This window comes from Pectinophora gossypiella, chromosome 18 (genome assembly GCF_024362695.1).
Source record: "Pectinophora gossypiella chromosome 18, ilPecGoss1.1, whole genome shotgun sequence".
Taxonomy (NCBI): domain Eukaryota; kingdom Metazoa; phylum Arthropoda; class Insecta; order Lepidoptera; family Gelechiidae; genus Pectinophora; species Pectinophora gossypiella.
Window position 1 is genome coordinate 13,524,392 of NC_065421.1, and position 16,590 is coordinate 13,540,981.

General features: G+C 38.8%; 1 protein-coding gene across 1 annotated transcript in view; it reads left to right on the forward strand.

Annotated features, from left to right (window-relative positions):
* LOC126374854 (nephrin-like) overlaps positions 1-16,590 on the forward strand; it is a 175,392-nt gene that overhangs the window by 117,844 nt on the left and 40,958 nt on the right. The window contains exons 7-8 of the mRNA XM_050021612.1: positions 9,324-9,465; positions 16,373-16,503. Coding sequence (XP_049877569.1) covers positions 9,324-9,465; positions 16,373-16,503 — 273 coding nt within the window. The remainder of the gene's footprint in view (positions 1-9,323; positions 9,466-16,372; positions 16,504-16,590) is intronic.

A 16,590-nucleotide genomic window follows, 5' to 3' on the forward strand; every position in this document is an offset into this window, starting at 1 on the left:
GCTTTTTATCAGTGTTGAAAGTAAAACATGTCAGTTATTATAGATTTCGTGGTCCAAACAAAATGTCAGAGTGTGGTAACAAATCACTTTACTGACGATCCACGTGTGGGTTTAATAAAACAAAAAAAGTGTGAGGCGGACGTGGATAGCGAGGATGTGTATTTTTCTTTTGTATTGACAACACAATCAATGTATATGTCGTGGCCAGATCGTAAAATTTATCATTTCATAATGTGTTCAACCATTTCATGAAATGGTCATATTTCATGAAATGGTCAACTTAAGTTGACCACATCGTTGAAACGTCAACCTTTGATGATATTTCAATCAACGTTTGGCCATATCGTTAATGCAGGCGGTGTTCATGTTATGTGGTGTAATAAAAATGCGAATAGTCGATTAATTTCTTAGGTTCAAAATTATTTACCTAATCCTAATCCAAATAATCGATATGGAAAAATGTACAATTACATCGATTCATCGATTATAATATAAATTAAGTTTTAAATATAATCGACACCAGCGCTACTACCGGTGGATAATGTTACTAATTTCACGATATGATATATAAGCTTGTTGTTGTAATTACGAATGTTGTGTGTACCTGTAATTGGAGCACATATACAAAAACTAATTTAAGACTTGTATTTTATAACTTTACAATATGTGTACTGTTGGTATACCTATCTAAATAAATAAATAAATAAATAGATATGCTTGCCAAAGTTTGGCCATATCATGAAGTAATCATGCATTTAGTTGCTCATATCGTTAAACGTTTTGTGTTCATTGATCTGCCCAAACCACATCATGATGTGGCCAACGAATGATATACTATTTCATGAAATGGTCACATTTCATGAAATGGTCGAGGGCATCATGAAATGATCAATTTTACGATCTGGCCACGACATATACATCGATTTATGTTATGCGACAAACAAGACAAGAGTGGTATATAAGGGTTCACTTAAAGAAATAAAATGCACACATGATTTTACGCCACTACTGTACCCTGGAAACTCTATACAAAAACCTTATACTTACCGTGTGCCACCTAACGCGTAAGTGCGAGCGAGATAGAGTCCGCGCGGAGAGCTTTACTCCTTAGCAGCTTACGGCCATTTAAGACTCAGAGGGGGTAAGATCGCCCGATACGAATTGTTGCGGGGCGGAGAATTACTATTTTATTCTATTGACTTTAGTTAACAGCTTCCGTGGTCTAGTAATTAGAGCGTTAGGCTTACGATCTGGAGGTCCGCGTTCGATTCCCGATGGGGACATTGTCGAAATCACTTTGTGAGGCTGTCCTTTGTTTGGACTTTTCAGGCTTCAATCGCCTGATTGTCCGAAAAAGTAAGATGATTCCGTGCTTCGGAGGGCACGTAAAGCAATTGGTCCCGGCTATTAACCGTAAAAACACCTCTACCAACCCGCATTGGAGCAGCGTGGTGGAGTATGCTCCATACCCCCTCCGGTTGATTGAGGGGAGGCCTGTGCTCAGCAGTGGGACGTATATAGGCTGTTTATGTTATGTGTGTATGTAGTTAACTTACTGCGTAAACCCACGATAGAGCTACTGAACCCTAAAATGTGATGGAGCGTTTACATAACGTGTCAGTTTAGATGTCTCAATCCCGTAGGTATATTTGACGGTAAAAATACACTGGTTTTAAATGTTAAGTGTCCTTACATTGGGGAAAAATGGAAGTGATAAATGGGATATTAATACCTGTGATTTGTTTTCTTTTAATATTTTGATAGATTTATGTCGAGAGCAGTTGTTTCCTTTCTAGCGTGATGGACCGTTATATTCACGACGGTCTGAACATCTGTTATCATTAATATGGTCCATTTGCGTGCCCATTGAGGGCCTATGTCAGAACTTTGAGTTTCCGAGTTCGTCAGGCTTTAGTTAAAGTTCTCGAACGATTACAAATCCCTGAAGACGAACTGCAATCAGCGCTCCCTAAAAGAGCTGTGAGTACAGTATAATAACGCCATCAGGGCACCGTTGAGGCGGCCACGTTTCTGCAGAGCGACGTCCATATTTGCTGAAGCACGAGTTAACATAATTAAAACACATAATAACGGGTTCTTACCGCGTTTAAAGCAGGGACATGAGACTACCGATAAACGCGAAAAAACGCGGTAAGAACCCGTTATTATGTGTTTTAATTATGATAATAACCACGTAACTTAAAACACGAGTTAACAGTTTTAGTGCTGTGATACGCAAAAAACCGTGCAGTGAATGTGGCCGTGCAGTCATAACATCATACTATTCAATTACAAAAAAAGTAAGACGGATGTTTGTCGAAACGTTCATAAGGTGGTGGTGGACGTCCTAAGATAAAAGGGCCTCATTCAGCACAAGTCGCGGCGTGAACCACGACGCTGATATTATGTGGACCCTGTTGGGTGAGGCACGAACATCGTGTTCCATAAACATGTGTTAATGGTGTACATAAATGATGTATTGTTAAGAGGACAAGTTTTTAGAAGTAGACTTCAAAAGATACAACCAGTTGGCTATCGAGCGTTACTCGTAGACGTCTATAAGTATCTCATAATCCAACCAATATTTACATCACTTATATATTTATGTGTTTTCACTATAAGTTGACGATATTTTTTGTACCTGTGTAAAATGCCGCAAGAATGGTAAATTGGGTAGCATCCTAGGTGAAAGATAATTATATTATGAAATTCTGATAACTAAGTAAATAAACGCAGATTACAAACAAAAAATATTTTTTAAATTCTATTTATAAATTTTAATCAAGAAAACCATTATAATTATTCTTGGTATGATCTTTGTGTCTATTTTATTGTGCACAAATAAATAATTAAATAACAATAAATAAATAATAAGTCCGACATTTTATCACATTTTTTTACGACGTCACAGTGTGCTGTTTTATACAGATTCCCTTGTAATTTCGTTTTGACGTTTAGTAAAAAGTACCTGATTTGACTAGTTGGAAACTTTCCTATTACTTGCAACTCCGATTATAAAGGGATAATAGACATGTCTTTAACCTACTTTGTGTATTACAGAATAGAAAAAAAAACTTCTTTGTTAAAAGGAAAATTTGCCACCCCGATCACGTAATTGTCATCAATTTTATTTTTCTTTGTTTCCCTGTATGAAGACATCGCCTCAGCCGTGACTCGCGACAAAAGGAAGCTGGATTATGGTAATTTTGAACACGCTATTGTTTCCAACCTAATATATACACGTGGTGACATTTTTTAACAAATTTTTCTCCAATCTGTATGTAAGCAAGGTCAGGTCAAGGGTATTGTTCACCGGCTACCATACATGTACGAAGATGTCGTTGATTCAGTTATATCGCTGTAAGTGCTAAGTTGGCCCATGTATCTATGCCAATTTTTACACTTTTGCACTTGACTTTCCAAGCTATGAAGCTGTCCAGATTTAACATGATAATCATCTATTTTCTCGCTACTCGGGTATTTCTAATCTAATCTAAACTCGCCTACAAGATCCCACTGCTGGGCAAAGGCCTCCCCTTCCTCTTTTCATTTTTCGCGGTCCTGTGCGTACTCCGGCCAGGAGGTACTCGGGTACGTAATTATTCAAATTCAAATTCAAAAATATCTTTATTCAATAGGTAACATAGTTACACTTTGAATCGTCAATTTTACATAACGAACGTCTCATCCGCCTAAAACTACTGCAGCTTCTCACAACCTGTATAGCCGGGGAAAAGAAGCTGCAAGAAAAACCTTTATATTCAAAAATAGAATGTAAGGCCGCCTATTGTACTCATTCTGTTTCTCTTTTGTTTTTAATTTTGTATTTCTTTTCCTGTTTGTGCAATAAAGTATTTGTTATGTTATGTAATGACAGAAGAATATATAAAAATAAGTGTTTCTTGATATTTGGGTCAGATATGGTAGATAGAACTAACTATATTGCTTCTCTTTATTTTGTTCAGAATAATAATGTTTGGGAGATGTGTTGTGCCTGAGTGTAATAAAAGGGTCATCATTTATACCCAAAAACAAAGACAAAAGATGCATAATGTCTGTTATCCATGAAATTAGAAGGTAAACGATGGCAACTCGAACGCAGCCTGGAAAGTTCCACATTAGTCCATTCCGTTGGTATTAGAAACTATATTTCATTGTCGGTTGATTACGTTACGTTATTTCATTCTGCAATATGAGTAATATTCCATAAACTGTTGGATGATCAAGAGCATAAGTTAGTGATTATTTAGAAGATATGAATGCATGTTATTAACTGTCTGAGAACTGATATTAGGCAGCTAAATTACTCAATTGTGTAAAAATATTTTATGTTTATTTTTTTTAAAGAACGTCTACGGCCCTGTGCCGAGGTTTTTCTTGCAGCTTCTTTTCCCCGGCTATACAGGTTGTGAGAAGCTGCAGTAGTTTTAGGCGGATGAGACGTTCGTTATGTAAAAATTGTCGATTCAAAGTGTAACTATGTTACCTACTGAATAAAGATATTTTTGAATTTGAATTTGAATTTATCGTGTCGGATAAAATATTTCAACTAAAATATTAGTTTTTCTGACATAATTACTGAAAGCACACAAGCGTCACGCCACCAGTAGGGCGCGAATTATATCGAGGCCTATCTATGTAGATAGCATTCGTATCGTTTATTGGTCGAAGCGCTCAATATAATTCAGGCCGCGCACGGTGCGGTTGTCATGTAGACCCGGCTGGTCCGAATGCACGGCGCGAACTATATAGCGAATTATTATTCGGCCAATAACCGTGCGACATTTATCGACGTATTATAGCTTTCGCTGTATCACCCAGTGTGCGGTGTTTGACGTCGTGTAAGCACTGAACCTTATCTGCTATGTGATAGTGATGAAAACCAAACTAGAGACCACAAAGTAATTCGAATATTAATTAAAATAATTATTACCGTATTTTAAAGCATAACCAAGTAAAAACATGGCCAAAATATTTTATCATGAATAATATCCCGCCATATTGGGACGTTAGGGCAGCCATTTGCATTTTTATTCGATTACTTTTGTCAATATGTCGCTGCGTTTGTGTCAGTACAAATATACGTACTCGTAAAACATATCTATCGTCTCGTGTAGCCATCTGGCTTCGGTCAAATATAAACTGATTTTCAATGTTTTATAGCAGACTAGGCTGTCTGGACTCTGCTCCCTTGTCTTTCCTATGCAGGATAAATTAAATCCAAAATTACTGAAGAAACAAATACCTTCATTTTCCTTTTTTAATCGCTATTTGCTCTTGGAGTTTAGTCACACTCATTCATACTGTTATATCTTTTATTTTTCACGTGAATTATTGTAAATATGCCAAAGATGGCATTAACTAGTTGGTCGGTGGAAAATCGGCTGCATCACTTCAATATCTATAACGTCACCTTATAGCGAAAACCACGTAACCACCTTTTTTTAAAAAAAATCACATTCTGATGTATTTTTTTTTTTCAATTCAAGTAAAATTTCAGATCAGGTAAAGTACAGATTTTGAAGCATTCACTCCATGGAAGTGAAACGTGGACTATGACACAGAGAGACAGAGAAAGGTTGGAAGCGTTTGAGATGTGGTGTTGGCGAAGGATGGAGAGTATAAATTGGACTGAAATGGTGTCAAATTAAAAGTGCTGGAAAGAGTTATAGACAAAAGAACCGTAATAAGAGGAAATAAGATTGGCCACCTGATACGACACGATTCGCTTATAAAACACATCATAGAAGGAAAAAGTGGAAGGGGTAGACCTACGAGAACATTTATGTAACAAATAAAAGAGAGGGTGCAGGTCGTGTCGTATCAGGAGGTGAAGGATTTGGCGGAAAGGAGAGAGGAATGTGGATTACTCCACCGACAAGAGTGCAGCTCTTAAATAATGAAAGAGAATAAGATCACAGTTTTTCATTTGGATAGAAACTAGAGTGTCTGTTTCGTGGTTTTCATAACAAAAATCACATAAGAGTGTGATTTTCCAAAAAAAGCATTTACGTGGTTTTCACTGTAACGGTAGGTATGCTAAAGTATCCCTGACGTAAACGAAACTTCGCGAAAACAAATTAATAAGATAATTATTTTGTTTCTTATGTAACATTCAATTGATGTGTCACCCCGTCCATCACATCGTCATTAATTTAAGAGCCACGCTCTTGTCAGTGTAGCATGGAGAACCATGCTACTTTTTTAGGGAAAAATAGGACAGTGGTTTCCCTATTGCCTTCCGCCCCGCAGTACTCTGACGCAAGTAGGATGTCGCCCAGAGTAGTCTTTTTCAAAGCCGTACTAGGACTCCTGTCCTCCGCCTCTGAATAGTACTGAGAGCCTCCCAAAAACCCCACCCCACCAAATAGTTTAATTTATCAAAAATAAAATTTGATTTTGGTTATCTATATTTAATATACTTTATTATTTTATGTACTGTGTGTTTATGTGTGTAAGTACTATTTTGATTAAAACGTCTCAGTAAGTAGGTACTTTGATAGAAAGAAATGTCTAAAGAACGTAAACTATCTTTATACTTCCAACTGAGAACAAAAGGCGATCAAGATGTTCTTCCGTTTTTCAGAGTTTCCAGATAAAAACCGGTTTAAAAGTATTTCGCAATCTAGATTTTCCTTAAAGTATCTTAAAGCTAAAGACTTCTTAAAAACGTCGACAAAAACTCACATCCATTTTTCAGTCTGGTTAAATAAAAACTATCATTTGTTTTGAGTCTAGAACAAAGCTGGAGGCTAAGATATTGGGGCAGCTTAAACTAAGAAGCATAGCATTGGAATTAACAGGACCATATTTTTTTTCAATAGCCTCTGTGGTCTAGTTGTTAGAGCGTGGGGCTCACGATCTGGAAACCCGGGTTCGATTCCCGATGGCGACATTCGTCCGTCCGCCCGTCCGCCTTTCAGATTCTATGTTGGACAACGTGCTAATAAAAAAAAAACGTTCAGTTCCTTATGTTCCCGGGCATCATTCAATCGCCATTCATTTTGTTTTTTTTTTGGCATTCGCCAGATAAAGTTTGTCCTTCTTAACATGATGGATAATTGTTATGGGCCATAAGCTGATTCCTTGTCACCATAAGGTTCAACATTCATCTTAGGACTTCGTATCGACATTGGTGCTAATTCCTGCATACGCCATCTAATTTTATTTTAAGTTATACCTGTCATTTTCCGATCCGTAGAAATAAAAAAGGACGGGTAATCGACAGACATAAAATTTATGGAATACACGTCAATTTTAAGTAGAAATCTAAAACAACCGTCTAATGATTTCACATCGGCCAATAACCCGACAGAATTAAGTAGACAGCATGTCATATTATTATGATTGCATACCAGCGAGATGCCTATTGTATTCGCACGGGTTATTCATTCATTTTAAAATTACTTGACAATCATCCGTCCCTTTCCTTTTCGGCAGATAAGAAAATGACGGGTATTACTTAAAATAAAATTATGAGGTGTCTGCAGGATACGGGGCCATTGGCTGCAAGTTGTCATTGATTATTTTTGTTCAGTAGGAATTACTGGCGTGAATTTATGTACGTGTGTGATGTAATGTTTATGTATTTTCTTTTATTTATTTTATACTTATACAAACTTATAAACTAAAAACAATAAATCTCATCAATAAATCCCAAAGGGGTTTGTCCTGATGAACATTCCGCTTTAAAATTACAAAAAATTACTTAAACTAAAATTATAATAATTATGTATTTACTTAACTAATAAACATTAACAATATTGTAGATTGATACCCACTACGCGCCACAATAGATACCGAGTGCGATCATCAGGCCGGCTGCAAACCTGTTTCGCACTAGCTCACACCATATACAGGATGGTTTGTGCAATAATGTTTTTCGGCCCACTGGAACACAACGTTTTTAAGGTTATGTTTGACAACATTCGCGAATTTTCTAATTAATTGCTCTAGATATTAGTTTACTTTATTGATGACAAGTTACTCGACTGAAATTCTCGCATTTTCCAACTCTGGCCTGTCTGAAAAGTTTTACGACCTAGAAATGAAATATTTATTATGATATATCGATGATTGGAATACTCGAGAACATTTGAAATGAAAATATTGAGAGAGATGCTGTATGAATATTATTTTCGTATATTTTATTAACGCTCAGCAGATCATATCGGGCTCAAAGGATCACGGGAAAATTATTATCGTGAAATTGTTGGAACATATCGCCTTTCTAAAAAGTTGTGCAGCATATTTAAATACTATTATAATTGACTCTTTAATAATTCATAATTATTTGATAGTTTGAAAAATCGCCCTTTAAAAAGTATGAAACAAGGAAATAGGCATATTTTGAAATTCTTTCTTTGAAATTCTTCCGAATAGTCTTCTTCTTATCGTGTGGGTTGTGAGGTGAAATACCAACCCCATCAACCCTGGTGTCAGGGTTATTACTGAGCCGCCATAGGCCCCTGACATGACTCATGTAACGACTACGTACTTACATCAGTAAGTAGTAACCGGGACCAACGGCTTAACGTGCCTTCCGAAGTACGGGTCATCTTACTTTCGGACAATCAGGTGATCAGCCTGTAATGTCCTAACCAAACTAGGGATCACAAAGTGATTTTTGTGATATGTCCCCAACGGGATTTAAACCCGGGGCCTATGGATCGTGAGCCCAACCCAACCACTGGATTACGGAGGCCGTTAGTGATGTTTACATTGGCGCAGGTTCTGGGCAACCCTGCGTCATCAAACGCGTCTCAGGCGATGCAGCGTCTGTGAGAGGGCCGATTTACCACCTATACCATCTAATAACCCTCAACTACAATGCCAGTCGTGCGGCCGCTACTGTCGCTCTCGCATTGGACTTTACAGCCATTTTAAAAGCTGCCACAGAAACGCTGTTTGAATCATCTGATAAAGATGTAAAGGCCTGTGATGAGTGATGTTTAGAAGATAGCCGTGGTCGTATGCCAATCTGTCCTGAAAAGTTTGTTCATCACGGCATATGACCACCGCTCACATTTTTACAGCGCCATCTATATATTTTTTGGAGAACGTAGCTTGGAAAGACCCTCGTTGAAATGCAATGATCGTGGTCACTACTCGTTAGTTCATGGGATTCATGGGTCACAAAACCAGAGGCCTCAAAACGCTACAAAGCAATATTGCAATTTGACATTTTGTTTACAAAATGTGGCCTATAGACCCTCGGGTCTATAGATTTTTAGTTACCGTGACCTTGATTTGACCTTGATCGAGATCAAGGTCGATTTGCTAACAACGCTCTGTGTCTAACAGTAATCGTCTTCTCCCCTCAGTTCTCTGGAAACAACTCAACAACCAGCTTGCTATCCTTCATACCAGAGGCAGAAGACCACGACCAGATGCTGGTCTGCCGCGCTGACAACCCTCGTGTGCCGCTGGCTATCATCGAGGATCGGTGGCGGCTCAACGTTCATTGTAAGTACTTATCACGCGGCGGCGAAGCAGGGGCATAATACTACGTGTAAAATAGCAACTCTTGGCTCCCCACCAGCCGCTGAGCTACGTGTACCTCAATCCCCCCACCCTTCGGTCTTACTTTAAGTTTTCAATCGTACGGGCGTCAGAAGTCACACAAACAGATGCGCGTGTACGATAACGAGGTGTTTTGTATGAAGGCCGGGGAGTTGCACAGGTAGGTATATAAGCATTTCTTAAATAGTAAGATTTAGGAAGCCATTTAGGCAGTGTGCCTACTGGAACCTAAGTCGCGGCGGAGTCGTGATGGACGCGCGCCGCGCCAAGGCGAGATCATATCGATCACAATGTCAAAAAGTAATTAGATCTCATGTACAGCCAAGCTTCTAACTTCACACGGGCTAGCTATACAAACCCTAAGTTTTTAGAAACTCTACACGTTAGGTAAAATATATTTATGTAGCTTGGCCGTTTCACTACAACCACATAAGCGTAAGGTGAAAAGAAAAAAACAATTATTCCGTCACCATGGACAAGTTAATAGGTAACTACAATCCCACACATCTCAATCTGGTTTTTGTTATTGTTTCTTTGTACTTACTTAGATCAAAGGATCGATTCTCAGAGATTGCGTCCCTACTAATCTTTGATGATCCACACAAAGAACACTCATGTTATGTTAAATACTGAGGGCAGTACTTGTTAAAATTCCCGAACTTCTACAAAAAACACGTGGCTAAGATTTGTGCCCGCGTCTGATCAAAATATTCGCCCCTTATTATATGGCACTTATACTTAGCTGAGGAGCTCGGTGGCGCAGCGGTAAACGCGCTCGCGATTGCGATTGTTGAAGTTAAGCAACTTTCGCAAAGGCCGGTCATAGGATGGGTGACCACAAAAAAAATAGGTAATTGTGCTAATTTAATTTTAAGTTATACCTGTCATTTCCTTATAGGTTGAAAAAGAAAGGGGCGGGTAATCGACAGGCATAAAATTTATGGAGTACACGTCAATTTTAAGCCGAAATCTAAAACAACCGTCTAAAAATTACAGCGGCCAATAACCCGACAGAGTTCAGTAAAAAAAAAAACCCACTAACCACCACCAACCACCTACCAACCACCACCACTAATGTGGAATTTTCACTGAACCCTGGCCTTTTTTGGTGAACTGCGGCACCCATATACCTTTATGTTTTCCAACTAAATATACTTAAATGTCAATGTGTGTATATTATTTTAATGTCTTTTAACGTCCCCACTGCTGGGGCATCGGGAGATCGGGCCTTAAACCATCACGCGGGCCCAGGGCGGATTGATGGTTGTTAACGACTGCTAATGCAGCCGGGACCAACGGCTTAACGTGCCTTCCGAAGCACGGAGGAGCTCGAGATGAAAACTTTTTTTTTTGTGGTCACCCATCCTATGACCGGCCTTTGCGAAAGTTGCTTAACTTCAACAATCGCCACCGAGTTCCTCGTGGCAATTACGTGGCAATTATCTCATTGGAATCATAACAGCGCAGTATATATATTTCTTTGAAAACATGGCCCATTCTGGAAGTTTTCTAAAATTTTGAATTCTAAATTTGGAATAGCCGTTTTCATTTTTAGACAATAGATCGCACAAGTTGTGCTCGTTCAGCCGTTTTCAGTGAATAGTATCGTTGTATTTTCTGTATTGTTTTGAACTGAGTCCAATTATCTAGAAACTGCTGGCCATTCAGCGAAATTCTGATCTTTTGTCTTAGTTTATTCAACAATATAACATGAGCTTACCCTCAGTTTATTTACTGGTAGTTTTATTATTAGTAAATGTATACAGAGTGTAAGTGACATCGTACCGAATGCTGAGGGAGTTGATTCAGACCATGATTCTGAGTTAATAGGTATTAAGTGGAAATTTCCGTCGCAAAAATATGGAACTGAAAATACATACATACATAACACAAACATCCTATATACGTCCCACTGCTGGGCACAGGCCGCCCCTATCAACCGGAGAAGGTATGGAGTACTCCACCACGCTGCTCCAATGCGGGTTGGTGAAGAAAAAAAACTGAAAATAATAAAACAAAAACACTTACATTTTCATGAGCTTCGCGATGCAAAATTTCACTTGATATTAACTTAGAATCACGGTCTGAATCATCCCTCTCGGCACGGTGTTTCTAACATCCTGTATAGCTTCATCCCCCTAGCATTATCCCGTTTTTTACAGGGTCCGCTTACCAAACCTGAAGATTTGACAGGTCAGGTTTTTTACAGAAGCGACTGCCTGTCTGACCTTCCAACCCGCGAAGGAAATACCAGCTCAATACAGATTAAGTCACATACCTCCGAAAATGCAGATCTCGGGAATGTGGGTTTCCTCGCGAAGTTTTCCTTCACCACTGAGCACGTGATAATCATTTATGATGCAAACGTGAATTCGAAAACAATTTCGGCAAACATTACTAGTTTACTCGCAGGATACCCGAGGCAAATGAGTATATTTGTATTAAATTGTATTGTATTGTTAGCCTGCGGTTTCCCTCATTCAGCGCTTATCGCTACCACCCAATAGGGTCGATTCATTCTTTTAAATATTTTTCCTCTCAGACGACGCCCTGAGCCGAGGTTCGCGCCCAACTGGGCACCCTCAGGCCTGTTGTCTTAAACGTTATACCGGGTGGGAGCCTTCAGCGCTCCCCATTTGTTCGGCCAAGTAGTTAATGCCATCTGCGGCAAATCTACAATAAGTCCCGTCAAAAAAAAAGTAGGCCTGCGGTGTCTGCTTTCGGTGGGGGGGGGGGGGGGGGGGGGACGACGTCATTGTACTTTCTGTACTACTAATACTACTATAATAATGGTATTCTGTGGTGTAGGTGCAAACACTATTTTACAAGAACTTCTAGGCCATTAAATACGTACCTATCGAACTTTTAACACACAACAATAAGTTTGTTTTTGGCATAAACCGTGTATGGGAACAAGGGATATTATTCGAAAAACGGACGTGCAAAATAGGAAAAAAAAACTAACACGTGTTATCAAAACGTGCTGTTAGCTTCACGCTATCACGTTTTCTCCCTCACGACGATATTGCCGAATAGAGAGGGATTTATTTTCGTTTTGTTCACTGTCCACAAAACATGTTTTCAATTTTTCGCCACTCCTAATTGACACAAACAATTTGTTCCAATTTTTCTTAACATTTTCAAAATTGCCTCTAGGTATTACGTTACGCGATTCTGGCACAACGCGTCGGAATCGGGTGGTGTAACACATCGGTAGTGTGCTTATTGTAACCGTTTGTGCATGTCACATATGTAATTTGGGCATTAAATCATCTCCCTAGCATACATGATTATCACGTGCTCAGCGGCGAAGGAAAATGTGCGTGACCGAGCCTGTATTGGGCTGGCTTTCGCTTCGCGGGTGGGAAGGTCAAACAGGCAGTCGCTTCTGTACAAAACCGGACCTGTCAAATCTTCAGGTTAGGTAAGCGGACCCTGTGAAAAATACGGGATAATGCTAGGGAGACCAATCTCATCAGTCACACTGAAGCTATGCCTGCTTTTCTTGACCACATCTCCACGTCACGGCGTCGTAAAGTGTAAGCCTAAGCCCACGTTGACATTGTCATCTTCTTCTACCGTGTGGATTGTGAGGTGGATTACTAACCTCATCAACCCTGGTGTCAGGGTTACTATTTAGCCGCCAAATGCCCCAAGCTCATGTAACGACTACGTACTTACATCAGTAAGTAGTAATCGGGATCAACAGCTTCACGTGCCTTCCGAAGCACGGATCATCTTACTTTCGGACAATTAGGTGATCAGCCTGTAATGTCCTAACCTAACTAACAAAGTGATTTTTGGGGACATATCGTCCCCACCGGGTTCATCCCCACAACCCACACGATAAGAAGAAGAATTGTGTTGTGCATTAGGCTGATCTCTTGTCACTTTAAGGTTCATTATGTCGATCTTAGGACTTCGTATCAACAGTGACTGCAAGTTGTCTTCTGATTATTTGTGGCTCTGCCCACCCTATAAAGGATTACGAGCGTAATTTTATGTATATCTGTATAGATTGTCAGGTTTATGATCATAATTCACCACACACACACAGCACCTTCTGGGCGAGCTCGCTCCATCTTACCTTGTCAATGCCTTCGGGCAAGTTTGGGGCCAAGAACAAACCCATCAAAGGTAAAAAAAATATAAAAAAATGCCAGTGCTTTTGTCACAGTACAATAAATATTCATCATCAGAACAAGAACCCAGCTGTTAATTTAGCATTTCCAAACTTGTATAGGTAGTTTGAGCAGAGTAAGTATTCCCTTTGTTTTCTCCTCGTTACCAAGAAAGTTTTGCAAAGGAACAAAAGCATATTTGGCAAAAGTTTCAACTGAAAATACAGTACTAAAGAAAATGTTATTGTTATTGATTTTATGAAGTTTAGCGAAAACTATGAAGATTGAGTCCGAATTTATGTACAGTTAATACTTTGGAAATGGAAAACTTTTAGCGTCCTCTGATGTTTTTGAATAAAGTTTAGTATTTTTATCAGGAGTACCAACCAACCTTCAATATATATTTTTATTGAAAAATCACTTTTTATTAAATAAATATAAAAGCAAAAAGAAAAAAAAATAACTAAAATAAAAATTCTCTTTAGTAGTATTTTTTTAAGGAATGTTCGTTTGGGACGCCATTATTTTCCTTTGATTCGCAGACTTGTGGGATCTATTGTTGAGTATTAAGGGTATAAAACCCGTGCTATTATGAAGTTTAGCAGTAAAAATCTTTAACGTGGCCAAGTTAAGGCTGTGAACAGATTGTCCTTTTCATTTATTTTCCGAACGGAAACTGACGACGGTAGTAAATCTTTTACGACACCTTTTATTTATTATTTTGTTATTTGATTGTTTTGATTTTACTTTTCACTTAGTTTCTTTTTCGTTTTGGGATTTGTGGCCGGTTAATGGCAATTCGCCCTCTATCAAAAAGGACTTAAACATAGCTGGCGAGGAGTGGATATATATACCTCTTACCCCTTATATATAGGCGTGGGGATATAAACATGATTCGCACAAGTAGGAACCTACTTACTTATTATGATAAGATTCTAGCTCAAAATAGAAGCATTATTTTTAAAAAAATTTGCTCAAAAGTTTTTACTTGTTGCTCTATTCTACTCAAATGTTTTTTTATTTTTTATTATTACAAAGTCAACACTAAAAACAACTACAAATGAAACTTAAACACTTCTAAACACGAAATGACATAAATAATTAACAAAAATAATGCTATTTACTGCACTCGTCAAAAAGGCCGCCCCTGAACCGCCCCTAATGTTTTTTAATCTATTCTATTCTACAATAAAATAAAACTGTCCTAAAAGAAATATACCTATTCGTAGCACTTCTATTCGAACGAGGTTTATACATAATGCCCAAAGCTCTTTTGAAATCCAAACCCCCCATTGTTTAAATACTGTGTCTTAAAATCTGCGCGCCAGGGTGATAATACTGTTCTAAAAATAAGTTGCGCGTGTTAGTATCACAAATCCCAGCTTGGGCTTAAACATGTTGAATATGTTGTCAAAATTCGTTGAATATGTTATCTTTAGATCATAAATAATCATATCACGTGGTTATCAGGATTCATGCCCGATTAATCATAGATATACAGGGAGTTAGTGACATCGTAACGAAAACTTTGAGGCTATCAGGTCATCATTCTGAGTTGATATCAAGTGGAATTTTCCGTCGCAAAAGTATGGAACTGAAAATAATTTAAAAAAAACACAAAGATTTTCTTGAATTTTCCGACAGGAAAAACCACTTGATATCAATTCAGAATCATGGTCTGAATCATTCTCCTCAGTATTTGTTACGATGTCACTAACACCCTATTACTTGTATGTACTTGTACAGGGTGTAAGTGAATCGTCAGTTAATCGTCAGTGAGTCGTCGAACGTTGAGTCGTCATTTTTAACATAACGAACTCTCAACCACCTAAAACTACTGCAGCTTCTCACAACCTGTATAGCCGCGGAAAAGAAGCTGCAAGAAAAACTTCCGCATAGGGCCCTAGACGTAGTGGCAATTCACTTCCCCTATTACATTTGACTTAAACATAGCTGACGAGGAATAGCTATACTGTTACACCTGTGCCTACTCCTTAGAGGATACAGGAGTGATGCTATGTTGTGTTAAAAATAAGGTTTATACATTGTTTTAAGTTTGAAACATATATATGTCGGCGTTAGTTATGAATTAAGAAGAGAAATTGATCAAATCGGAAAATAAAATGAAGTTACATTACTTCCGTCATGAGGTTGCAACGCTCCGACGACAGGTGGCCTACGGGCAGAGCTGGGAGAAGTCGAGGGAGTCACTACAGAGTCGTCGTGTCGAGCGGACGTGCACTGCCGTTTCAATCGGGCAGTCTACCGCTAACCATCGTCATGAGCGGACGTGTCGAATAATTACGATCGGAAAGTGGAGCGCTATAGTCGCTCACCTATAACTTGTAGGGACGTCAAGAAAGTGTGATCGGAAAAGAGCACCTAGCAAATACGTTCACATGTCCCGATGATTCGGTCCGAATATAGGAACCATGGGTGGTGGAGGGCCCCTTCGCGCTAACGTCCTTAGGCGCGCTAGATTACGAGAGACTATGTAACCGTTACAAATACCGTGATGTTTCCGTGAGTGTGAACCTTATGCTGTGACTTTATCTAATCGTGATACAAAAACTATGTGTCTTCTAACGCCCACCCTTCTGACACCACACTGCTACGACATATACATTACACATACATTGTTTGAAATATCGGGAGTCTCATATCCCTATTTCAAACGCGGTAAGAACCCGTTATTATGTGTCTTAATTAAAAATAAGGTTTTTTTACAGATGTACCAGTGGTTACCCTCAAGATGGGTTCTAGCCTGAACCCTGCCCACATCAAGGAAGATGATGATGTTTACTTCGAATGTCTCGTCAAAGCCAACCCCAGGACACACCGACTCACGTGGTTTAAAGGAGTAAGTATTAAATATGTTTTTTTAGGAGCAATATTTGTGCAATAATAATCCATTGCATAACATTCAAAGTCGTAAAACCGAATGTCC